Source organism: Anomaloglossus baeobatrachus, chromosome 4, assembly GCF_048569485.1.
Source record: "Anomaloglossus baeobatrachus isolate aAnoBae1 chromosome 4, aAnoBae1.hap1, whole genome shotgun sequence".
Lineage (NCBI taxonomy): Eukaryota > Metazoa > Chordata > Amphibia > Anura > Aromobatidae > Anomaloglossus > Anomaloglossus baeobatrachus.
The window spans coordinates 368,454,166-368,481,909 of NC_134356.1; the positions used below are offsets into that span (position 1 = coordinate 368,454,166).

At 43.5% G+C, this 27,744-nt stretch overlaps 1 protein-coding gene across 1 annotated transcript in view; it reads left to right on the top strand.

Moving 5' to 3' along the window:
- The window catches only part of COG5 (component of oligomeric golgi complex 5), a 664,814-nt gene that overhangs the window by 433,332 nt on the left and 203,738 nt on the right, over positions 1 to 27,744 (top strand). The window contains exons 10-12 of the mRNA XM_075343478.1: positions 1,012 to 1,173; positions 8,471 to 8,570; positions 25,662 to 25,775. Coding sequence (XP_075199593.1) covers positions 1,012 to 1,173; positions 8,471 to 8,570; positions 25,662 to 25,775 — 376 coding nt within the window. The remainder of the gene's footprint in view (positions 1 to 1,011; positions 1,174 to 8,470; positions 8,571 to 25,661; positions 25,776 to 27,744) is intronic.

Below are 27,744 nucleotides of genomic sequence, written 5' to 3' on the forward strand. Positions count from 1 at the left end.
GGGGCGTTTTTCTTTCCTTTTAAATGTTGCTGCCTGTTTATGATTGCTCAGTATAATACAAGGAGATGAGCTTGCCCTAGTGAAAGCTATCTGATAACACCCATTTAGACTTAAAAAATGAAAACTTTAACTCATTAGGTTCCAAATACATTGAGTGCTAATATCTCTGCAATGGAAAGGCGAAATAAAAAAAAATAGTGACTCTGCAGCCACTATTACGTCATGTGTTTAATTCAATATCTAAACTTTGGAGAAAGATCCTCTTTTAAAGAGGGCTGGGCTTCCAAATTTTGTTGCTAAATCCAACAACATTTTATTTTTAATAAATAAAAGCTGGTGAAGCAAAAAACAATTAAACAAATTCATCACCATATCCTGTTCCTCGTACTCATTACATTCTCAGTGGTTAGGCACTCAATATGAGTGTAAAGAGAGAATTGACCCTCTCATGCCCCTCCTCCCCGTTTGTTTGTGAAAGGTTTGTAATAGTATTCATTCCTCTTGGTTCTTTGTCTAAAAAAGTATCCCCTTTCTGAAATAATAATCATTTTCAGAGTCCAATGGCTACTTAATTTTTTTTCTTGTTGTAGCATTTTCCATTAAGAAAGTGAATTGTAGATCATCATTAGGGCCTTCATTATCTTGTTGGTAGACGGATGTACAAATCAAGGTGACCATTATTGTAAAATCTAAACATTGAGATGATGATGGTCACCATGCTGGCAAATTGACTGTTGGTATGCAATGGGGAAGTTGTGGATAATGAGACTTTTTCAGAAAAAAATGTAAAAAAAAAATTTCTTAGATGATGCCTTTAGAATAAAATGTGATCTTCTCTAACTCTTGAACAGTACAGACAAGTCATGTACAGGATACTTTATTTGTTCAAATTTCACATACTGTATAGGTGAGGGAATAATGTATAACATTTCCTCAGTGAAGGATGTATTAAAAGATAAGGTCATTGTTATTTTTACAGTTCTTGGCTAATGATATCTGTTCCTTCTTTAGCCCAGAGAAAACACTAAAAGACTCTCTACAACCATATGAATCTGCCTACCTGTCTAAATCGTTATCAAGGCTCTTTGACCCTATCAATTTGGTCTTCCCACCAGGGGGTCGAAACCCTCCTTCAGCCGATGAACTAGAGAGTATACTCAAAACAATAGCAAGGTATGTGGAGTAGCAGAAAGCTGTATCCATGTATGATCAAAGTTGTGAAGATATACCTTAGATACATTTCTTAATTTTCAGCACATTTTACCTCTGTTTTTTTCAAACTTGTGTTTTCTGTAACATTACTTCCACTGCATTCACTCACTCCACTTTTTTGAGAAAAGCTTTTCTCTGTTTGCCACTATTTTTTAGTTAACAACTGAGATGCAATTGAAGTGTAGTCTTTCAGATTTCAGAAAAGAGGTTGAACAAAAATTTCCTGCAAAACGTTAAGGAATTGCAACCATTTTATTTTACAAAGCCTCCTCATTTTAGAGACTCAAAAGTAATTAGACAAATTAACTTGACCAAAAATAAATTTTTTATTTGTAATACTTGGTAGAGAATCTTTTGTAGGCAATAAGTACCTGAAGTCTGGAAATCATGGACGTCACCAAACGCTGGGTTTCCTCATTTGTTTTTTGTTTGTGGGTCAATTCTGTTTTGTCTTAAAGAGAACCTGTCAACAGATTTAGTACTATAAAGTAAAGCCCTGGCCATAACACTGCTGTGAAGCTGATTAAATGGATACCTGCCGTGAAGGAATCCAATTTGTGGTTGTTGAATAATCTTCCTCTAAGGTTTTCACTTGATAACATCTTCTGTGCATCAGTGTGCATCTTGGCAGGCATTGGGGGTAGGGTCTTCTTCTTCTCCACCCCTCCCCTGCCTCCTCTGTTTCTTCTATAAGTCACCTGCCTCCTTTTTGAAATTGTGTGCTGCTGCCACCATCATTCCAGTGAGCAGATCGTGTGCATGATAATGCTGTGCTTGGTCTGCAGGCCTTCAATAAAATGGCAGCGGGTGCGCAGAACAAGATTTCAGCTCGGTGACCACTTTATTAAGCCGATCTGCCCATGCTCTGCCTTGGCGCCATGTTATTGCAGACCATACGCAATGTTATTGTACAGACTGTCCTCAATAAAGTGGCACCTGGGTGGCACATGCGCAGATCTAGATTTCAACATAATGTACAGGTCATTGAGCTGAAATCTTGATCTGCGTGTATGCCGCAACTGGCGCCAATTAAATGAAGATTTGCAGACCAGCCGCAGAATTGCACTGCTCATGCACTGCCCACCACAATGTCGGCAGCAGTGTGGAATTTCAAAAAAGAAATGAATAATCAGTGACCTGTAGAAGAAACAGAGGAGGCAGGCAGAGGTGTGGTGAAGAAGATCCTACCCCTAAGTCCCTCTTGTATGCACACCGATGCACAAAAGACTTATTAGAGGAATACTTTAGAGGAAGATTATTCAAGAACTACAAATAGGATTCCTTTACGGTAGTTATCCATTAAATTACCATCACAGCACCATTATGGACATGGTTTTACTTTATAGTGCTAAATGCTGAGGACAGGTTCTCTTTAAACATGTGAAATGCATGCTCGATGGGGTTGAGATCTAGTGATTGACTCGGCCATTGCAGAATATTCCACTTCTTAGCCTTTAAGGGATGTCCTGTCTAAACTGACAGGTATGCAGTTACTCTATGTGACTGTAGGCTTGTGAATCCCCACATCGCACACACTGTGCATTGTGAGTATTCTCTGGTGACCAAGCTGGGAATGATCGTCATTTGTCCCCAAGTTTGCGATATGTATACTCTTGGTATAATCTGACTAGATGGACGCGACCTCGCTCAATACACTTGCATTGAGCAAGGTTACACTGTCAAATTATGGCCGCGGTATGCATATTGCATACTTGGGGCCACGTGGGGATGCGCCCATCTAGTCTGATTCTGGCCGGTAGTGTGTATATCGCAAACATGCAGTCACATGCCGACATTTTTGGCTCTGATGCTGGAGAATCCTCACAGCACATAGGGAGTGCAATTTGAAGATTCAAAAGTCTGCAGTCACTGGAGCATATTTTTCTTGGAGAGTGTTCGTCACTTGAGGGGGTGTTGTGAAGGGGTTTTTCTTCATCTTGGAAAGAATTCTGTGATCTCCCCCCTCTCTTCTCCCCTGTTGTCTTCCATGGACGTCCAGGCCTTTTTGAGCTCCCTAGCTAACCAGTACACTTTTTTTTGCAGAATGTACCAAACTGTTGATTTTGCCACTTCTAATATTTCTGCTCTCTCTCTGATGGATTTATTTTTTTTTCCAGCCAAATGATGGTAAATTTCTTTTTCATTGAGAGCTCTTTTCATCGTATGTAGTGAGATCACAGCAACAGCTTCCAAATTCAAATACCACACCTGGAATCCACACCAAACCTTTTACCTGCTTAATTAATGATGGAATAGCCCATTAAAAAACTTTTGAGATAATTGTCTAATTACTTTTGGTTCCTTGAAAAATAAGTGGCTACATAATAAAGAGCTGTAATTTCTAAATTCTTACTCCAATTAGGATGTGAATACCCTCACATTAAAGCAGAGACTTTGTACTTTAAGCGCAAATTGATTACATAACTGAATCTTGAATATGTTTTGGTAAACAGGTTAAATGTCAAAACTTGTCACTGTCCAAATATTCCTGGACCTGACTGTATATTCATGCGTACATAAACATACTCCATGCATATGACCTAACTAGCTCAAGGAAACCATGGGAATTGGATTTAACCCCTACACAACTAAGGACGTACCAGCACATCCTTGATTGTGTCCCTGACTTTGATGCAAGGTCACACACTGAGCTGCACATGTTTGGCTCATCTGATCAGAGATCCATCCATGACTGGCAACAAGTTAAATTGTGTGGTCAAACTGACAGCGTGATCTAACACACTCCAGCGGGGAGCGCGCCATTCTCCGCTGCTATCGGTGGTCGCGTGATGTGATCACAGGGTGCTGAAGGGTTGTCATGACAGCTGGATATCAGCACGGCTCAGTACAGCACAAGCAATCGGACAGTTCCAGCTTCAAGTTTCCTAAGGAGTATAGAAAAACAATAGTAAGTAAAAAAAAAAAATAATAATAATAATAAATAAAAAATATGTAAAAAATAAAATAAACACAAAAGTTCAAATCACCCCCTTTTGCCCCATTGAAAATAAAACAATAATAATAAAAAAATGCACATTTGATATTGCCTATTTCAGAAATGTCCGATCTATCAACATATAAAATAAATTAATTTGATCGGTACATGGCGTAACAGACAAAAAATTCATAACACCAAAATTATGTTTTTTTGGTCTCTGCATCATTGCAATAACAGGCGATCAAAACATCACATCTACACACAAATGGTATAATTAAAAAAATCAGCTTAGGACTCAAAAATAAGCCCTCACTTAGCCCCAGATCCCGAAAAAATTAAAACGTTATGTGTCTTGGAAAATGCACAAATTTTTTTTAAGGAATTTCTTAATTTTTTTTCATTACTTAAATAATAATTAAAAAAACATATACTGAACTTGGTAAAAAAAAAAAAAGAATAGTGCAATTCCACATTTTTTGCAATTTTACCGCACTTGGAATTTTTTACCCATTTTTCAGTACACTATATGGTAAATTGAATGGTGTCATTCAAAAGAAAAACTCGTCCCACAAACAACAAGCCCTCATATGGCTATATTGACAGAAAAATCAAAAGGTTTAGGCTCTTGGAAGAAGAGGAAGAAAAAAAATGAAAACTGAAAATCACACAAAATTTCGGAAGCTTGTAAGTGAATTACCCATTGCACGTTTCTCCTCATAACAAATATATGAAATGTTTTTAAATGAAGTGTGATATTCTCATAAGGAATGCAGGTGACTAATGTGTATATGAGGAAAAATGTAAATGTACGATAATAAAATGAAATGCGATCCCAGGTTATATTGAGATCACCAGTCAGCGTCCCCATATTTTTTAAAAAACACTGTATTTTTCCTTTTATAAAACACACCGGATTATAAGACCCACTACAAAGTTAAGGCCACTTTACACGCTGCGATATCAGTACCGATATCGCTAGCGTGGGTATCCGCCCCCATATGTTGTGCGACACGGGCAAATCGCTGCCCGTACCGCACAACATCGCCCAGACCCGTCACACGTACTTACCTGCCCGGCGACGTCGCTGTGACCGGCGAACCGCCTCCTTTCTATGTGGTCGGTTCGTTTAGCGTCACAGCAGCGTCACTGAACCGCCGCTCAATAGAAGCGGAGGGGCGAAGATGAGCGGGACGAACATCCCGCCCACTTCCTTCCTTCGCATTGTGGCCGGGAGGCAGGTAAGGAGAGCTTCCTCGTTCCTGCGGCGTCACACGAAGCGATGTGTGCCTCCGCAGAAACGAGGAACAACTTCGTTACTGCTGCAGTAACAATAATTGACAATGGACCCCCATGTCACCGACGAGCGATTTTGCACGTTTTTGCGACGATGCAAAATCGGTCATAGGTGTCACACGCAACGGCATCGCTAATGCGGCCGGATGTGCGTCACAAAATCCGTGACCCCAATGACTTCGCATTAGCGATATCGTAGCGTGTAAAGCCCCCTTAAGGCAACAAAAAAGGTAAAAAATAAATATGTGGTACATTTTGTAATTCGGTGGTGTCTTATCGGAGAGGGGGTGGCAGCAGTGGTAGAGTGGGGGACACAGGAGGCAGGGGCCCCGTGGTGGAGTAGTGTGATGCTGCGGGCGGTGCGTCAAGTGTCACAGATGCTCACTGTGGGCGCTGAGGCATAAGGAACATCCAGAAACTGTCGGTGGTGCGGGCTTAAAAAAATAGTGCCCGGAGTCGGCACGTGCACAGATTGACCATAGGCTTAATGACAAGCCGAGATCTCATCTGCACACACGCCACGTCTGGGCACCATTTTCCTTAAGTCCGCTACAGGGAGATCAATGGGCTGGAGGCGGCGCGTGCGCAGATGAGATTTTGAGCTGAGAGCTCGATCTGCGCACATGCCAACTCCAGACGCAATTATTTGAAACCTGCACCGCTGACATTTTCAAAATAGCGGCCTCTGCCTCACAACCCGCAGCACTGCACTCAGTAAGCTTGCAGTCCAGCACACTCCCCGCAGTATCTCACTTGCTTCCTGTGACTTGGCTTCTCCCTCCCCTCCCGGTAAGCTACATTTGGATTATAAGACGGACCCCTCATTTTCCTCTCAAATTTTTTTGGGGAAAAGGGAATCTTATAATCCGAAAAATACGGTATATATTTTGCACTGAGTGATGATGTCCATATACCCTGAGAACACATTTTGTTTTTTGTTTTATTATCATACATTTATGCTTTTTTTGTCATATACACATGCTAGTCACCTGCATTCCGTATGAGAACAGCACACTTGATTTCAAAATATTTCATATATCTGTTATGAGGATAGATTTGCGATGGGTAATTCAATTATAGGCCTCCCAACTTTAAAAAGAGCTCATTATTGTAGATATACTTCAATGACACTACTAAATTAAATAATTTAGAACCCGCCACCTTTTTACTGATCCAAGCTCAATCTTCATTTTTCTTAATTTCCCTCTTTTTTTTCTGTTTCTATTAAATTAAATAATAAATGACAGCAGTTGATTTTATCATCTGTAATACATAATTTGTTTAATGTGATTAGACTCATAACTGTTCTCCCCCGCCCACTTTTTTGCCTCTGAATTTTTATGTATTTGACCAAATGAAAATTACTCGTCATTTTACATATGGTTGTCCTGAGGAAGGAGTCAGATTGACTTTGAAACGCGTTGACAATAAACCAGTCTCTTCAATCCTGGTCTTGGATCTTTATTGTCACAGATTTAAATCCAATTCACATGGTTTCCTTCACATACATTTGCTGCAGCGGCTGATATCTTTGTAATATTAGTGGTTGTGCTACACACAATCCTATTAGGTGAGCACCATACTATTGTTCCCCCATGGTATAACTATACCCTAATGTGCTTTGCGTTTTTACCTAATTAGCTAATTATTACATTGCAACAATGCCTCCCAACCATGAAAATTTCAGTCTGGTAAACAAGCCAGATTAGACATTGCTTTCCAAAGTGGCACCTATGAGGTTAGTTATAATCTGATTCCTTTGCTTACCACCCACTACATTATTATGAGTGCTTGCACAAGGAGGCAACAATATTTGTCTATATCAAGTTCTGCTGCGATTAACAAGAGGGCTCTTAAAAATATGTTTAAACAAAGTTGTGCGAGGCTCCGAAAGTTTACCGTAGCAGCCAGGGGCCAGCTGAAGACCTCCGTTGTTGTTTTCTTAGTATTCCTGTGAACCTCAACTCCAGGCTCACCAGTGCAACCGTGTAGAGTCGACTGTCAGTCAGTGAAGTGGTGTGCTGAATCGTGACTGAAGCCGCGCCTCTATTACTGAAAGAAGGAGGCTGCCGCTAGGAATAAAGTTAATGTCTTCTTATAGCCAGGCTTGTAGTGCAGCAGCCGCACGTCTTTAGCACACTACTAGCCTGCAGATTAACCCTATATGTGCAAGCTAAGAGAGTTTAGGGACATGACAGGTTTTCTTTAAGGCCAATATAGGCCAATATAGGAAAAAAACATTGTACAGGTGGGTCTGCATGTATACTCTATGTATTGAAATACAGATGCACCGCTTACTGGCACACACTATAAATAGACTGTGCAGTGGCCATATGATTGTATGCCATGCGAACTATCCATTTTATTTATCTTGCAACTGTTTTGGTTAATCCCAGGCTGAAAACTATTACTTACTGTGCTAAATCCAACATAGAAAGAAAGATGGATTATAATAAATATCCTGCAGAGAAATATGAGCTAAAAGCTGTAAACCACAAAAAAAGCCTCTATTTGTACTCTTTAGATAGAACCTGTCAGGTCCCCTATGCCATCCAACCTAGCAGCATTCACATTTGTGTGACTTAATTCCCTCTCTAACCAGCCCTGTATAATGTTATTCACTTACCTTAATGTTTAAAAAAGTATAATTAAGCCCTTGAGTAGTCGATAGGACGTTAGTTGGCCCTCTTTCCATGTTATCACGCCCCTTTGGGCATGATAACATGATCTCCACGAGCTAGTGTCATTGCCAGCTGATGAAAATCTCACCCATGTGCACGGCTCGGTTCAGCAGCGTTACTGCACTTCTGAAGCCGGTTATAAGTGTCCCGGCTTCAGAAAGGAGCACTGCACATGATCGGAAGTGCAGAAACTGTTCTTCCCACCAACAAAACCTGGTAAAGACATAGTGTTCTCCACTAACACAAACGTCTGCTCCGTATTATATTGTGAAAGTTAGTTTGCAAAATTTGAAAGATAATTCTCTTCAACTAAAAGATGTTTTATCTCTACCATGACAATTTACAGTGAAATGAATGTGGCTTCTGTGGACCCAAATCTGTGCAGTGCAGTTTCCAAAAACGTTGCAAAGACCATACAGCTTTTTGGTGTCAAGTCTGAACAGCTTGTAAGTCATTTTTCTTTTTAATTCAAAGTTATGGAGTGGCTAAGGAATGAGTGGCAATTACAGAAATGCATAATACTATACAGGAAATGTTATCTGTGATGTTCTTTCACCTTTTGTGCCGCCTTATTGTTCTTATGCCTCCCCCAGCTGCCTGATCCTTTGGCAGCACTTCTTACAGTTCTCTCAGGAGCACTAGGTTCCATTCCTTGCTGCCTATGCTTGTAAGGAGATAAGCGAGAGAGAGAGATAGGGAGCAGGCTTGTAAGGAAATGAGCGAGAGAGAGAGCAGTCTTGTAAGGAGGTGAGAGCGCAAGCTTGTAAGGGGATAAGCGAGAGAGAGAGCAGGCTTGTAAGGAGATGAATGAGAGAGCTAGCAGGCATGTAAGGAGATGAGAGAGCAGGCTTGTAAGGAGATAAGCAAGAGAGAGCAGGCTTGTAAGGAGATAAGCGAGAGAGCGAGCAGTCTTGTAAGGAGATGAGAGAGCAGGTTTGTAAGGAGATAAGCGAGAGAGAAAGCAGGCTTGAAAGGAGATAAGCAGGAGAGAGAAAGCAGTCTTGTAAGGAGATGAATGAGAGAACTAGCAGTCTTGTAAGGAGATGAGAGAGCAGGCTTCTAAGGAGATAAGCGAGAGAGAGAGCAGGCTTGTAAGGAAATGAGCAAGATAGAGAGCAGGCTTGTAAGGAGATAAGCGAGAGAGAGCAGGCTTGTAAGGAGATAAGCGAGATAGAGAGCAGGCTTGTAAGAAGATGAGTGAGAGGGCGAGTAAGCTTGTAAGGAGATGAGCAAGAGCGAGCAGGCTTGTAAGGAGATGAGTGAGAGCGAGCAGGCTTGTAAGGAGATGAGCAAGAGCGTGCAGGCTTGTAAGGAGATGAGTGAGAGCGAGCAGGCTTGTAAGGAGATGAGCAAGAGCGAGCAGGCTTGTAAGGAGATGAGTGAGAGCGAGCAGGCTTGTAAGGAGATGAGAGAGCAGGCTTGTAAGAAGATGAGAGAGAGAGAGTGGGCTGCTAAAAAGATAAGATAGAGAGCGGGCTGGTACAGAAATGAAAGAGAGCAAGCTTGACGCCTAACTTAATTTATGGGTTAAATAGTCCGAGATTTACCATGGATGTCATGAACCTTTTCTGTTAGTCTGCTTTATGTACTATTTTTTTCTTTCTTTTTTTTTTTTTTGTAAGTGCTCAAAAAGTATTATAGCATTAAAAGATTGATAACAAAAGGAAACAGTAATGGATGTTATTGGCATCATTATAATTGAGTAGAAAAATAAAAGGCCAGCTTACCGGTAGTAGAGATCCTTTATGTAGTGTCTATGTGCTGTGGAGCCGCACTGAGCAGGGTGGATGCCCTACCAGGAGCAAATAGTAAAGCGGTTTCAAAATTTCCAGCGAATCCAAGTCGATAAATAATTTTTTTTATGCTTCAGTATAATTAAGTGTAAGAAAATGGGAAAGATACTAGCAGAAGGAACGCTTCTCCTGGTGATTTGAGGAGCATGGACTGTTTTTTGAGCCCTGGAGGCCCACTGCATGCAAGGAGCACAAGATCCAAGATGGCACTGGCAGCATATCCTGCAAGCACTCCACCGAGGGAAATGCAGATCGCTCATGGTTCCCAGCACCAGCTTCTTCACCAGTAGGAGGACGACTGCAGCAATGATGAGCAGGACACCCTGGATATGGACTTCCATGAGCTAAGTAAACTTATTAAAAACGTACCTACTAAAAAAGACCTGGAGGGGTTTGCTTGTAGGCTGGAGAGTTCATATAAGAAGGAGTTGTGTGCCCTTAAAACAGAGTTTACATCCAGGATGGAAGACATAGAAAAGACACAGGAGTCAGTTCCGCTGGAGCTGCAGGCCCACAGGAAAGCTATTGAAAGCCATAAAAAGATGTTAGAGGACTTCTCCTCTTGTCTGGAAGACCTAGAGAATCGCAGCAGGCGAAATAATATAAGAGTGAGAGGTCTCCTGGAGTCTGTGGCCCCTGCTGACCTGGATTCCACATTGCAGCATTTATTTCTCTACATCCTGGGCGACGAAGAGTTAAATTCTATTGAGCTGGACTGTGTACATAGGGCTCTAAGCCCAAATCCCCAGCAGATGCACGGCCAAGGGATGTAATACACCGGTTTCATTTTTCAAAATTAAGGACTCCATTATGTCCGCTGCACGCCAGAAAGGCACAATTGAATATATGGACTCACACATACTACTACTGCCAGACTTGGACAGGCGTACGCTTTAATTAAGAAGAGCCTTAAATCTTGTCCTAACACAACTGAAGGAGAGGGATTTACAATACAGGTGGGGCTTCTCCTTTCAGCTGGTGGTACGCAAGGATGGGAAATCTGCAGAATTGGGGACTTGGCAAATCTCCTGGGCACCTTTGATTTACCTATGACAGGTCTTCTGGATTGACCGAAGACCCCTCATCTGCCGGAGTCTCCACCTGGATGGCAAGGGGTCCGGAAGGCAAGGAAATTTAAGCAGTCTGGAGCCCAGCAGCGTGAAGCCTCATGATTCACGATAATCCAAAGAGATATACTTGAGTTTTATTTGCTATTACAGTGTTAGATGCTTTCTGTTTTTGTCCAGGGCATCCTACCCTGTGGACTTCATTGGGGTTCAATGTTCCAGTTGCATGTCTATTGAGGTTGGGGGGTTCCTCTCATGTCTGCTGCCTGGGATTGAGAGGTTATAACATAGTTCTGATTACACAGGTTTTATGTTAGTACTTACATAATGGTGGGGAGGTGACAGGAAGCGCAGTAAAACTTGGCTTCTACGTTATCCCCCAGTGCAGTTGATAGTTGATGGTTAACTATCTCAAATTAAGCACAATGGTGCTTGGGGTGTGTCCTTAACCCCTTAACATGTAGCCTTTTCTTTTTTTTGCCAGTCTCACTTTCATTCTTCTTGTCTTTCGTTCGCGGTGACTGCCGCCTTATAGTTCTATAATGAATTCCAAAATACCAGAATATGGACAGGCTAAAATTTTGCTCCTTCAATGTGAAGGGGTTTAAACAACCGGAAAAGAGGAGACAAATCACATATTCAAGCCACAAAAAGAGGGTTTTGGTTTTGATGCTACAGGAAAACCACTTCAGAACCGGCTCTATTCAGGGGTATGGTTTGGGATATTATCCAACATGGTTTCATAGTACTAATCCAGAGGCTAAATCTAAGGCGGTCTCAGTGGCTTTTCATAAGAACTTCACACCTACAGTTCTCAAATCCTTGATAGACCCCTTGGGCAGATATATGTTCTTACAGGTATTGTTGAAGGCACGTACCTTTGTGATCGCTAATCCCAACAAAGGCCAGATGAGATTTGGGTCCATGTGTAAGAGGCTTCTGAAGGAGTTTGCTGGTCCTTTCCCGGTGGTCTTGGGGGAGACTTTTTAATTTTGCCCTTAACCCGGGAGTTGACGTCTCCTCAGGTAAGTCATCATTCCCGCTTTCATCTTTGCAGTATTTCAAGAAACAGTTATATGATCTGAGACTGGTGGATGTCTGGAGGGTCCTACATCGGGAGACTAGGGACTACAAATTTTACTCCCATGTTCACTCACTATACAGCCGAATTAATTATTTCCTCATCTCCCATTGTCTGCTGGATCTCCAGGTAGAAGCGGGCATTGACACAATTTTATGGTCAGATCATGACCATACTATACTTCTATACTATACTTCTCTATGCAATTAGATCACCAGTCGAGACCAGGTTATTCATGGGGCTTAAATGAAAACTTACTACAGGATCCCCATTGCGTGGCGACTATAAAACATACAATTCAAGATTTTGCCTTGGATCATGCTCGAGTCCCTACGGGTGCTCAATTTAAATGGGAGACTTTGAAGGGCCGTACTAAGGAGAGAATTGATAGCTCATGGCGCGTGTCTCAAGAAGGAAAGAGCAGCAGAAATAGTTTCACTTTCTAACCAGATCATATTATTAGACTCTTAATATAAAACGAATCCCCTCCCGGACACACTCGCACAGCTCTCAACACTCCGTCACAAATTATGATCTATTTTGGACCAGAAACTGAGATGTTTCAGGGAAAAGATTGGGAGTTGGTTTTATCTACTGGGTAATAAAAGTGGTAAATTCCTCTCTAGAGCGCTTCATCTGCGAGCCACAAATACGTACATTCCCTTCATAACTACTACAGACGTTAAGACGGTTTATAGCACACAAGACATACTCGAGGGTTTTAGTGATTATTACACCTCTCTATACAGTATTAAAGGACACTGTAACACCCTTCCCTTGTCCCATTTACGGGACAAAATTAAAACGTATATTCAACGATATAGGTTTCCCAGCCTCTTGGAGGATATCCTATGTAATCTGGAGGAAGACTTTACACTGGAAGAGGTGGAGGGGGTTGGAAAAGATATGAAAACAGGGAAGAGCCCAGGCCCTGATGGCTTCATGGCTGTTTTTTTTAAGAGGTGTCCGGGCTGTTGTGCCCAATCTTTCTACCAGTCTGTCATTACGTTTCATTGGGTGGCGCATTCCCCCCGCAGGCTCTTATGATGCATATTGTAGTCATTCCTAAACCCAGGAAGGACCCGGCCCTCTGTAGCAGCTATCGCCTGATTTCTCTGATTAATCTGGATATTAAAGTATATGCTAAATTAATTGCGAAGCGTCTACACCCTTGTATCTCAAAAGTCATACATGTGGACCAGGTGAGGTTTGTCCCTGGTAGGGAGGCAAAAAAAATTACCATTAGAACTGTTTCCTTACAGGACGGGGCCAGGAGAAGAGGGATTCCCATGTGCATCCTGTCAATAGATGCTGAAAAAGCATTTGACAGGGTGCAGTGTGAGTTCATGTGGCAGGCGCTCGGGGGGTTTGGGTTACGTGGATATCAGTATTATATGCGTGTCCATCGGCGCAGGTAAGAGTCAACGGCTCTTTGTCTTACCCGATCGCGATACGTAAGGGTACATGGCCAGGATGCCCGCTATCCCCATTACTATACATTCTGACAATGGAATATATGACGACTGCCATCAGAGTGAACCCATCTATTAGTGGTATTAGGCTGGGAGGCAGGGAGCAGATACTGGCGTTGTTCGCTGACGATATTCATTTTATATATAACAAACCTTGTTATTAGTCTCCCAAATATAAATTCAGAATTGTGTAACGTTGGCCACCTGAGCAATTTCAAAATTAACTCCCATAAGTCGGAGATACTGAATGTGTCCCTCTCACTGGACGAGGTGGCACGGCTTCGGTCCTCCTTTCCATACAGATAGCAGTCGGTATGTCTAAACTATTTGGGCATCAAACTGACAGCGGACACGGGCCAGCTATACGATACTAATTTCACAAGTATCCTGAAGACAGTTGAGGTGGACTAGGTGCGGCGTAATAGAGCAAAGTTGTCATGGTTTGGCAAGATCAATACCATTAAATTGCATTTCCTGACACCACTATTATACTTCTTTCAGGAATTACCTTTTCTGCTGCCGGCTTCGTTCTTCTCATGTCTTAAGTTTGCGGTAACTAAATTTGTATGGACACATGAACATCCCCGCTTGTCGTATTCTCTACTTAGCAGATGTAGGGAAATGGGTGGCACGAGACTTCCGAATTTTCGCCTTTATCACTATGCCACGATGGGAACATGCATATTAGACCTGTTCCATGGCCAGTCGACGAAAAACTGGGTGGAAGCGGAATTTTCTCAGTGCACATCCAGCCACCTGGCACTTCTTTGGTCCTCTGTGACGCCAGCAAGGAACACAGTCCCCGTCATCACTAGAAATCTGCTGTACTTTCTTAGAAGGTGTAACATATCACATCATATATCTTCCGTTCCGGGACCCTTAAGAACCATATACGATAACCCATCGTTCCCAGTAGGTGCATGCAGGCAAGTTCTCCTACACAAGTCAAGGACCCATCACCCGATTATATTTGACTTCATATCCCAAACAGGTATTAGACCTTTACAAGACTCTTTTCCTAGGTGGGAAACCTCCATGGACACTTGGACAATACCATGTCGCTACTGTATAAGATTCTTTGGGAGGGCATGCCTGGGGGCAAGCAGGAAAAATCCTCCCTTGACTAGAGGGAAACAAGTCTTAGGCAGAAGCTTCTCTGTGCAGGAGTGTGCCAAAATATATTAATTTACTCATAAGTCCTCCCCTTGTACGGTGTCACAGGAGAGGAATTACAAGGTACTGTCTACATGTTACAGGTGCCGCGCGGCCATCGGCGCCATGTTTCCTCTGGCCTCGGATAGATGCTGGAGATGCCTAAAGGAGAAAGGCACATATCTGCATGTGTGGTGGTCATATCCGCCAATAAAACTTTTTTGGGATGGAGCCATTAATGTAGCCAACAAACTATCTTTATTTCCTGTGGCGTCGACACCAGAGCTGGCATTGCTATCCCTAGGGGAGTTCTCTGTCTCCAGGTACAAGAAGGGCTTACTTAGACATATAAAGTATTGTCCGCGGCTAGGAGGCTGATCCCGAGGTACTGGAGAAAGGAGAAGTCTCTGACACGTGCTAAACTGGTGTTGGAAATTAACAACATATTCAGGATGGAAGATTTGATAGGCCAGACCTCTGGTAGGTCTGACAAGGTATTTGATACGTAGTCGCCCTGGATTATGTTCTGGGACTCCCCGGAAAACTCTGAACTCATAGGGGTTGGATAGCTTGACTCTTCTCTTGTCAGTAGGACTATTTTTCTGAAGCTCTTGTGTAGGGCTGGGCAGATCCGGACTGTAAAAGTCCGGATCCGCGAGGTTTCAATGATATCTGGGTGCCGGACCCGGGCCCGGGATTCCGGGTGCATGATCCGGATTCGGCAATTAAAGTAAAAATAAACAAAACATAAAATAAGTGAGAGTTTCACACTTACCGAGACTCGGTGTCATGGTGGCCCACTGCTTCCGGGTTGCGCATTCACTTCCTGTACTGTGCATGTATACACACAGCTTTCTGTGTTGTCCCCGCCCACCGGCCGTCCTCTCGTCTGTGATTAGTTGCAGGCTGACGCACCCCCCAGCCTGTGACAGTATCTGCCTGCAGTCATTGCTCATTGCGGCTCAGTAATAGACTACACTGATAGCTGGCAGTCATCTCTATGGCTGCTAGCTGTCAGATGTAGCAGAGCTGGGTCTGTCGTCGTGGGACCTTGTGTGGATTACGCCAGAGCTGCAGGGTGTTTGGGGTTAATAAAGAGGTGAAGGAGGGTGCGTTTTGTACTTTATTCCAAATAAGGATTTTTTCTCTGTGTTTATTTACATTTATTTACAGGTTCGTGATGCAGGTATCTCATAGACACCTGTGCCATCACAAACCTGGGGCTTAGTATCTGCTGTGCGCTGCTATTAACCCTTTATTACCCCGATTGCCACCGCTCCAGGGCAATCGAGAAGAACCGGGATTGTCACATCTAATAGATGCGGCAATACCGGGTGGCTGCGGGCTGAGAATACCAGCCCCCAGCCAGCATTATCATGGCTGGAAATGAAAATTGGGGTGAACCGCACGTCGCTTTTTTTTTTTAATTATCTATTTAAATTAAAAAAAAGCTGCATGCGGTTTTTCTTAGTCACACTTGCGAGGGACTCCCGCGAGTCTGACATCGCAGCACAGCCGCACGCACTTCTGACAGGAGCATTCATGTGTTTCTTGGTACATGCATGCTCATGTTCAGACAGTGGCAGGCTGTGCCGGGTGATGTCATGGCAGACCCACACGATCTGACATCGCATCACCGACACAGCCGCGCACTCTGCTGACAGGAGCGTGCATTGTGTTTCTAGGTACATGCACGCTCATGTTCAGACAGTGGCAGGCTGTGCCGGGTCATGTCATGGCAGACCCGCATGAGTCTGACAGCGCATCACCGTCACAGCCACACACTTCTGACAGGAGCGTGCTTGTGTTTCTGAAAGACATGCACGTTCACCATACTGACCCACGGACACTTGCTCTGCTTTTCCCGCCCACCGGCCATCCTGCCGCCTGTGATTGGTTGCAGGCTAACGCGTCCCCCAGCCTGTGACAGTCTCTGCTGCAGTTATCGATCATTGCGGCTCAGTAATAAGCTACACTAATAGCTGGCAGTCTTCTCTATGGCTGCTAGGTGTGAGATGTAGCAGAGCTGGATGTGTCATCGTGGGACCTCGTGTGGATTATGAAGGAGCTGCAGGGTGTTGGGGGTTAATAAAGTGGTGAAGGAAGGTGCGTTTTGTACTTTATTACATTCATATACAGGTTTGTGATGCAGGTATCTTATAGACGCCTGTGCCATCACAAACTTAGGGCTTAGTAGCAGCTGTGCGCTGTTATTAACCCCTTATTACCCCGATTGGCACTGCATCAGGCCAACGGGAAGGGCCGGTAATGCACCGGGATTGTCACATCTAACAGATGCGGCAATACCGGGTGGCTGCGGGATGAAAATTAGGGGGAACCGCACTTCGTTTTTGTTTTTTTTTTAATTTAAATTAAAAAAAATATGCTGGAGTCATGCTTGCGAGGGAGACGCTACATTCCCCGCCCACCACCCGTCCTGCCGCCTGTGATTAGTTGCAGTCAGCTGACATGCTGCCACTCAGGGTGGGGGCACGTCTAACTGCAACCAATTACACGCGTCGGTGGGCGGGCAAAGTAGTGAATATTGAATTATCGGCTCCAGAAGGGAAAAGTGTGACCCGGAAGGAGTTTGCCGCCATGACACAGCCTCAGTGAGTATGACGCGCTTGCTCCTACTCCCTTCTCCTCTCCACAAATGTTTTTAATCTCTGGATTCTGGTCCCCATTGATTTATATGGGCACTGGGTTCCACGGCGGATTGGACTCTTTTTAAAATCTGGCAGTGATCCGCCGGTCCCGGTTTTTGGTTGGTTCGATCAACTCTAGTCTTGTGTTGTCTTGGATTGGGGTAGGCATCTGGACGAGACTCTACTCTTTCCTTTTTTTTCTTTCTCCTTTTACCTCTCTATCTACACTTTCCCTTCCGTTTTTCTTTTCTTCTTTTCTTTGTTTTGTTTGCTTTTTCTATTTGTCTAATAATGTGGTTTTTGTATAGCGCTCTGCAAATTTAGCATGGAACTGTTTATGTGGAGGTCATCTAATATTTGGATATTTAGTGTGAATAATAGAGACATTTGTTAACATTTTTATATAATAAGGGTAGTATTGTTTCTTTCCTTGCTAATTGTTCATAATGTCTATACATGTTTCATAATTTGGAGATGCCTTTTTCAAATGAATAAAATTTGATTTACTAAAAAACTATTGTATGTTGATATTTATATATTCTAGCATCATTTTCAGAAATTGTGTTGTTTTTACATTTCTCCTGTTTTATAGATCATATTCCTCAATTTGATATCTACTTGTTTAACAGCCCATATAATATATAATATGACTAGGAATATTAACCAAGCCAGATATCCTTCTACTGGCAGTTATTTTGGGAAGCCAGACCAAATCCCCCATACTTCCCAAGCTACAGTATTGTCACCAGACATAATGCTTTGCACATTGTTCTACTGTCGTAATATCCATAAATGATAAGGTTCCCTTGGTAAAACTGTTTTTGTTATGCAACATACTCAGTACTAGCTCTAATTGTATGGCAATGACTTACATTTAGTAATATTGCTTCCATGGCTAGGATTATGCATCTTTGCTAAGGGAGATTAAACTCGCAGTGAAATTTTATGTAAAGCTGCCTAATTGGCTGCGTACATACAGGAGTATTGCTGTGCAGAAACACATAATTATAATATATATGTTTGTTTATATTGCATAAATCCTTTTAACATTTACTTTAACTAAAACATTCAGGATTGTAAGTAAAAGTATATTAACTTTTTTTCAGTAATGTGTTTACTATAAAATGAACTGAATTTTTCAGGTTTTTCTGCATTTGTAGTGCTTAAAGTAACTCTATCACCAGGATTTTGCTCCTCCAGATTAGAGCAGCATAACATAGAGGCAGAGACCCTGATTCCAGTGATGTGTCACTTACTGAGCCGTTAGCTGTCATTTTGTAAGCCGTGCACCGGGGTGGGCTCTTTAGGATACAGCGAAGTCACGAACGAGAAATAAACGTCCCCAAAACTAGATTAACTAACAAAAGTGCTTTACTACAATTTGAATATGAATGCAATCAAAACAGGGGAAGACATTCAGGGAAAATCCACAAACACTCAGCGAAGAGGCTGAGACCCTTGTGCTATACAGGGTGGCGCCTTACAACATAAGACTACTACAATATATACACTATATGTTACTTACAGGCATGACTGGATATTCCAACCACCAACTACCTATTAATACCCTTAACTATGAAAAAAAATTGGATGGGTGGGAAATACAAGCCGCCCGCAGTATAGCACAACAGTTTACAAACTTAAAATAAATTTACTCTAACCCCCAATTGACTATTCCCCTGCCCCAAAATAAATATAGTGCCCATTGTGACGACATGGACTCTCATGGGTTAAAGTTTCTTAACATTCAGCCAGACTATTGTTCTTATGTGTGCTAAGTCATGTTTGCTTAGCTATTGTATCTCCAGTCTCTTCCAGTAATCATTGCATTGTAGTTGTGTATTGATAATGTAATTACCTTAGTAGCCATTGTCTAGTCGGTGACTTGCCGACTCCATGTAGATATACTGAGACTTTCTATGCACATCATTTAAATGAACATTATCCATGCAGCTTGAAATTCATCCAATGGGAGAAGCAATCTTGTCCAACCAATCGATGAGGGCGCAGTGTATCCTAAGGGAAAGTTATGGCTATAAAAGGGACTTCTTTAAGCCACCAGGGTTGATGAAGGTTGATGGATGCTGATGGATTCAGTCTAAGCTCTTTGGAGCTGACTAGAGGATCAGGATACCCTGTGGCTTCAATCTAGGGACCCCGGTTCCGGTTGGAGACCATATCCACAGCCTAGGGATTTCGACTCCGGCTGTCAGGATTGTAACATCAAACCAGGACTACCTAAGGAGGACACTCAGGTTGGGACAGTTCAGTCACCTGTTACAGACTTTGCAGACCTCACACAGCTTCCTGAATCTGGCATTATTCCTTTCTCGGTGGGTGCCCGCCAAAAGCGGGGTGCTACTGGACTGGAGTAAGCGGCCCTGGAAGCTCTGAGGCATGGACATTCTAAATCCCTGGTGAGCCAGCGGAAGGGTGAGACTCTGTTGCCTGTTACATTTGTGTTTTGCTGGTTATGTGTTATGTGCCGTTAATTGTTTGGGGATCCAATAAAGTCTAATTATTGTGGTTCCCTCACCCTATGTTGTCTGAGTAGTGTTACGCCCACGGTTAAGGAGGCCGGCGTTCAGTTGGGATGAGCCCTGAGCCACGCTGTCTTTCTAAAGGCGGCGGGTTTTAGTGGACGAGAGCACCCACTGCCACAATTGGTGGCAGCAGTGGGATACTACTCAGCCTGGTTTACCCAGGGGAGCTGCAGCGGACTGGTGTTTTCGGACACCGTCCAGGGCTCAACAACCAGGGAGGCACATAAGCATACCCAGCAGGCCATAGTGGAGGCATTCAGGTTTCGGACACTGCCATGTCCAACCCCACCAGCTCAGCCATGGGACAAGGACAAGAGAGGAGTTACGACCGCTGCAGTAAATGGATGCTGCAGGATCTGTGCCAGAGGCGAAAGATTATCTACTGGAACGCTGAGACTCGGTCAGCCTTGATCCAGAAATTAGTCCGTTGGGATGCCCAGAATGATGCAGAGGACGATGAGGATCCCGCCGATATTGACCCAGAGGATTTAAACTATGTGCCACATCATGGATCTAGTGACAATCGGGAATCAACTTTGTCCAAAATGGCCCAAGCCACAGCGTTGTTGGATGCATTGGGGCCTAGATCCTCAAGAGAAGAGAGGGCTTATGTTCTGGAATATGTTTATGGGATTCCAGCTGCAGTACTGCTTACACCAGCCGGTCGAGAAGGATGGTCCCGCTACCCAGCAGAAGCTGCGCCAAAACAAAGGACTACAAACAGGGCCTGTGACTCGCCCAATCGTTGGCGCTGTTATACATGTGGGCGCAATGGACATATAGATAAAGATTGTCTCCAAAACCGAGGCCGCATGCTTGGAGCCCGTCTGACACACCAACCAGTCAACATATGCTGAGATGAACCAACGAGACATGAGGAATGCTACTCCCAAGAAACACCAATAGCTGAGGAAGTGGTTTATCCAGTCCACACCCTACGGCAGGCCGGACACCGTACACCAGCCAACCTCCATCCCCACATCCAGACGGTCAAGCTCGGTGATATACAGGCTCAGGGACTTCGAGACATTGGGCTTACCAGAGTGATGGAAGATCCAGTTATTGTTTCCCCAGAAGACCCTGTACCAGATTCCCAATTATCCATCTCCCTGGCTGAGGGCCAGCGCTCAGACATTCCTCTGGCATGTGTGCAGTTGGACCTAAGGACCGACCAGGGAGAGGTCGAGGTGGAGCTTGTGGACAACCTCCCCACACCTGGTATTTTGGGGACCAACCAGGAAGTGATCGATGTGGGGATTGTGAACAGCCTCCCCATACCTGAGATTGTGGAGACTGACTAGAGCAAGGCTGATGTGGAGCTTATGGACACCGTCCCCACACCAGTTATTTCGGGAAAGGACCAGGGAGAGGTTGATGTGAGACTTGTGAACAACCTCCCCACACCTGTCATTGTGGAGACTGACTAGAGCAAGGCTGCTGTGGAGCTTATGGACACCGTCCCCACACCAGTTATTTCGGGAAAGGACCAGGGAGAGGTTGATGTGAGACTTGTGAACAGCCTCCCCACACCTGTCATTGTGGAGACTGACCAGCGCAAGGCTGATGTGGAGCTTATGGACACTGTCCCCACACCAGTTACTTTGGGGTCTGACCAGGAAGAGGTCCATATGGAATTTATGGACAGCCTCCCCACACCTGTTGTTTCGGGGACTAGCCAGGAGGAAGTTGAAGTGGGGTTCATAGATGGCCCCACCAAGCCTGTCGTTTTGGATACCACTCAAAGGGAAGTGAAAGTGGGGCTTGTGAATTACCTGCTCACACCAGTCATTTTGGAGAATGACCTAGGACAAGGACTATCCAGTCAGTTTGAAGCAGCCATCACCCACCTCCAAGCCAAGCAGGACCCTGATGTGGATCTTTCTAACATCTTTTCCAGGGATGGTTTGCATTCCCGGTCTCCATCATCCACTTCTGAGCCAAGAACCGTGAGTAAGCCGAACCACACTGTGGCTATTGACTGGAGGAGGATGGATAGTGGGAGATTTGTGCAGGCCCAACTCATGGACCCCACCTTAGTGCTTGTCCACAATACGGCTGCTCAACTTGGGGGAGGTAATCAGGGGGAGGTGTATAGATGCAAGCCTCTGCTGCTGACCTCACCATTAAAAAAGACAATGCCGTCAAGAGGAGAAGGATGATCGGAAGCCTATCATGTCTGGCTAATATTAAGAAGGGGGAGGAATGTGACGACATGGACTCTCATGGGTTAAAGTTTCTTAACATTCAGCTAGACTATTGTTCTTATGTGTGCTAAGTCATGTTTGCTTAGCTATTGTATCTCCAGTCTCTTCCAGTAATCATTGTATTGTAGTTGTGTATTGATAATGTAATTACCTTAGTAGCCATTGTCTAGTCGGTGACTTGCCGACTCCATGTAGATATACTGAGTCTTTCTATGCACATCATTTAAATGAACATTATCCATGCAGCTTGAAATTCATCCAATGGGAGAAGCAATCTTGTCCAACCAATAGATGAGGACGCAGTGTATCCTAAGGGAAAGTTATGGCTAATAAAAGGGACTTCTTTAAGCCACCAGGGTTGATGAAGGTTGATGGATGCTGATGGATCCAGTCTAAGCTCTTTGGAGCTGACTAGAGGATCAGGATACCCTGTGGCTTCAATCTAGGGACCCCGGTTCCGGTTGGAGACCATATCCACAGCCTAGGGATTTCGACTCCGGCTGCCAGGATTGTAACATCAAACCAGGACTACCTAAGGAGGACACTCAGGTTGGGACAGTTCAGTCACCTGTTACAGACTTTGCAGACCTCACACAGCTTCCTGAATCTGGCATTATTCCTTTCTCGGTGAGTGCCCGCCAAAAGCGGGGTGCTGCTGGACTGGAGTAAGCGGCCCTGGAAGCTCTGAGGCATGGACATTCTAAATCCCTGGTGAGCCAGCGGAAGAGTGAGACTCTGTTGCCTGTTACATTTGTGTTTTGCTGGTTATGTGTTATGTGCCGTTAATTGTTTGGGGATCCAATAAAGTCTAATTATTGTGGTTCCCTCACCCTGTGTTGTCTGAGTAGTGTTACGCCCACGGTTAAGGAGGCCGGCGTTCAGTTGGGATGAGCCCTGAGCCACGCTGTCTTTCTAAAGGCGGCGGGTTTTAGTGGACGAGAGCACCCACTGAGCCCCGTGTCTCCACACCCATTAATGGAGGATTTGTCCCAAGATTCACCTTGAATAACCAAACAATTTACTATATACAACGGCTGCTTAGCAAAGAGCATAAAAACTTAAATAAATAACAGATATTTTGTTCAACACAAGTTCCCTCCTGGATGAGCTCGATTATGCCCTAAAGTCCATGATGGGTCTTAGTAACATCCAGGTATGAGGTCGTTGTGGTCCACAGAGAAACCTCAATGGCAAAGATTTAAATAATGTAGTCGTGGAAACGCTGGTACCAAATGGTGATTGTGGCAATAACTGTGGCTTGACAGGGTTACTATGCCTAACTAAACTAACTACAGGCCATGCCTCAGTCTCAAATATTCTGGCGCCAAACTGATGTGAGGTGCGTGCACGGTTACCTACCGCAATGGCACAGTGGGCCTTACTTATCTTACCGACCCGGGTCTGCTCTGGACAATATGTCTGAAATACGCAGTCAGACGAGAGGCCTCTCCAACAGATGACCAATACTGTTTGTAACTATGGCTGGTCTCCTTGACAACATCTTATCAACTTCACGATAGCTTCCTTTTAGCAATCTTCTCCCATCTGGTAAGGATTCAGATACAGTCACGGTCAGCTCCACTCCGCCACAGCTCTGGTAAAATGATAGATTTCTAGTCGCAAATATTCTCTCTTCCCTCTTCTGCACGTCCTCTGTCTCTGTATTCATTCACTGCCAACTGCCAACCGCTTCCAAGATGGCCGCTGCTCTACTTCCTGTGATGTACTTTTTTTTATCAGCCTGTAGCTCCGCCCCCATCTGAGCTACCTATTGCAGTCTTTCATTTGTGCTGAGAAACAGCGTCCTCTTATGGTTGAATGACATTTTTGTCCCTTATAGAGTATTATTACATCATTACTGACAGCTGCAGGTTATAAAGTTACATACAATAAATACAGTTCACATTTATGGGACACAAATATATGCGTCTAAACTATGCTTGTGAGGTGATACAGGGGCTTGCCATGCACATCTTTAACCAGGTACATATTTCTGGCCATGAACAATGGGAGCTATTTCACTTTCTCACAATTTCATAAAATCACTGTTTTCTCTGCTGCAGATCTAGTAGTTATACAGAGCTCATGAATATGCTGGACTACCTGACAGCACGCCAAGAACTTCCTCTAATGATAATCTCCTGCTGATTAAACAGTGATTTTATTAAAAGTACACTAAGCAGCTCAGTAAGTGACACATCGCTGGACTCAGAATCTCTGCCCCTGTTATGCTGCTTCTGTTATGGCAAAAACCTGGTGACAGATTCCCTTTAACAGGAATCTGTTAGTAGAATCAACCCTCCTAAGCATATATTGTAATGCAGGTGATGTAAATTTGAATAAAATTATACTTTGATATCTGCAATCTGATGTCTAAGGCTATGTGCGCACGTTGCGTACAGTCACTGCAGAAATTTCTGCAGCGATCTGAAGAGCACATGTGCGCTTTAAATCGCTGCAGAAATGTCCGTAGTGAAAAAAAAAAAAAAGCCGATTCCATGCGCTCTGCCTGCAGCTCCTGCCATAGACAGAGCAGGAGCTGCCGGCAAAGCGCACAGAAGAAGTGACATGTCACTTCTTTTTACGCAGTGCTTCGGCAGCAGCCGAAGCGCTGCGCTCTAAAACGCCACATGCGCACGGCCCCTGCACAATCTCCATAGACTGTGCAGGGGACGCAGGACGCATGCGTAACTGCATGTATTTACGCAATGTGCGCACATAGCCTTATTCCAGGATAAGCCATCAATATCTGATTGGTGCGGGTGCGACACCTGGCACCCACACTGATCAGTTATTAGCACCGACTATAAGCGCTCAGATGCTGCGGGAACATAGCAGCTCCAACATTTCTATCGAGACCGCAGCCAGGTACGGGAGATCCATCCCTATTCAAATAAATAGGGTGTGGACCTATAGTTTTCTCCCTCAGCTCCTTGATTTTTGATGGAGCTGTTCTGTCCTGGCAGGATCTGAGAACTTCCATCTGGCGCCACTAACAGCTGATCGGTGGCGGTGCCGGGTGTTGCACCCCTACCATCGGATATTGATGACCTATCCTAAGGATATGCCATCAGTATAAAAGTAGTGGCCAAGCCCTTTACTTGTCTTTACTGGGTGTCAGATTGCTTTTTTAGAAATGTTGCTCTTTATATAATTGCCTGCAGGATAAATAATGTGTATAAATATGTACAGGTTTCTTTTGGAATCGGCTGCTTTGCATATTTTTACACAAAAAATGGCTTTCTGCTGCCATAAAATTCATAAACTTGTTTGAAATCCATATCCCTCGTGGATTAAACCTACTTCTGTTGCTGAGTAATGCCACTATAATTTGAATATCTTTTATTAGTCATGTTTAGAGCAAGAAGATCCTTCATGCCTGCAGGAATACACATTTGTTGTCATCTTTCGGATTTTAATGTATAAAGTGCTGCTTTTATCTTTTCCTGTTGTATTTATACAGTCCTATAAATTGCGTTAAGAAAACAAAAGCCGCTCAAATCAAGGTATTCAACATGTAATGCATTGTGACAACGGTGTACTACATTTTCCGATTGATCTCTTTTTATTATTGTAGCTGTCTACTCAAGGAGATGCAAGTCAGGTGATTGGACCTCTCACAGAAGGTCAGCGAAGAAACGTGGCTGTGGTCAATTCACTTTACAGACTTCATCATTCCATTCAAAAGATGGTAAGATATCGGCAAGAGTGAATCTGTGTCAGTAGAAGAGTAGTTTAAGGCGGTTATACACTTTCAGGAATGTGGATGCTACAAAGTAACAAAGTACTCGCCCTCCCCGGATCCCATACCAGCTCTCGGCTGCTGTTTGGTGTTTGATGTTTTGGCTACAGTGGTGACAATAAAACACGTGCTTTGTATAATTATGCACAGGCTGTATAATGCATTTTCTTTTTATATATATATATATATATATATATATATATATATATATATATATATATAGATATAGATATATATCTATATATATATATATATATATATATATATATTATACACCAGTTTTCAGCAACGAACAGAAAAAAAACCATACTAAACTATCTGTGTAGTATTGCAAGTAATGTGTTCCGCAGAGGTTTAGTCCACATTTTTGCTACGGTCTACAAAATATAATTTACATCTTAAATTTAAAATACATCAATGCTTTTTTAGATGATGTACTATAGGTATACTAATGTGAACGAAAACCTAGCAAGAAGCAGAGAGTGTAAAAACGCCCAGAGTATACACGGAAGAGCTATTATACACAGAAAGGTAGTACACAAAGGAAAACACAAACCATGCGATGCAACACATCCGCACAACATGCGAGCAATAGTTGTGAATATATGGTTTACGTACACTCACAAGGTAACTATAAGCAGGTAGTGTAGCAGAACGCAAGTACACACCGAATAGCCATCAAGGATGAAAAGCATTGCACAATGGTAAATACAAACCACGTGGTGCAGCACAACCCGATGTACAGTGCTGGCCAAAAGTATTGGCACTCCTGCAATTCTGTCAGATAATTCTCAGTTTATTCTTGAAAATTATTGCAATCACAAATTATTTGGTACTATTATCTTCACTTAATTTGTCTTCAATGAAAAAAAATAAAAAAAATTGTCATAAATCCAAATTAGATATAATTCCACACCAAACATAAAAAACTGAAAGAGAAGTTTCCAGCGCCATGAATAGATTAAAAATCCTTTTTTATTGAAAATAAGGTAATAAAAATCCAGTAGATACCATAATAGATGTCAGAAAGATGGCAGAACAATGCGTTTCGACGCTTCAGGTCTTAGTCATGTTCTGACTAAAGGGTGCTTTACACCAGGCAATCTATCGTGCGATAGATCGTCGGGGTCACGGTTTTTGTGCCGCACATCCGGCATCGCTGGCGATGCCGGCCTGTGTGACACCTCCTAGCGACGCAGTATCGCTCACAAATCGTGAGTCGGGTACTGCTCGTTAGGTTCCATAATATCGTTTACTTTAGTTGACCATCATTTCCGTGGTAGCACACGTCGCTCCGTGTGACACCACGGGAACGATGAGCAGCTCACCTGCCTCCCGCGGCCGCCGCCGTCTCTATGTGGAAGGAAGGAGGTGGGCGGGATGTTTACGTCCCGCTCATCTCCGCCCCTCCGCTTCTATTGGCCAGCGGCCGTGTGACGTCGCTGTGACGCCGAACGTCCCTCCCACTCCAGGAAGTGGACGTTCGCCGCCCACAGCGAGGTCGCACGAGAGGTAAGTATGTGTGACGGAGGTTACTAACTTTGTGCGACACGGGCAGCGATTTGCCCGTGACGCAAAAAGGACGGGGGCGGGTACGATCAATTGTGAAATCGCACAATCGGTCGTACCGTGTAAAGCAGGCTTTAGAGTGTAACCATCTCCCTTAAATCAGATCCCTGGTCCACTAATTAGTTTCACATGTGTGGTTTCACTAGAGGCAACTCCTCAACTAGTAATTACGAGGGATCCGAAACAAATGGAGATATACAATAGCAAATTCACATATATGAGTATACATGATATGATATGGTATAATGCAAGTATGCACAGATACAAAAAATATATACACAAAAAACATATATACACATAAAATAACAAACATATTAAAATCATTTGTATAGACCGATTTCCCTTGTTG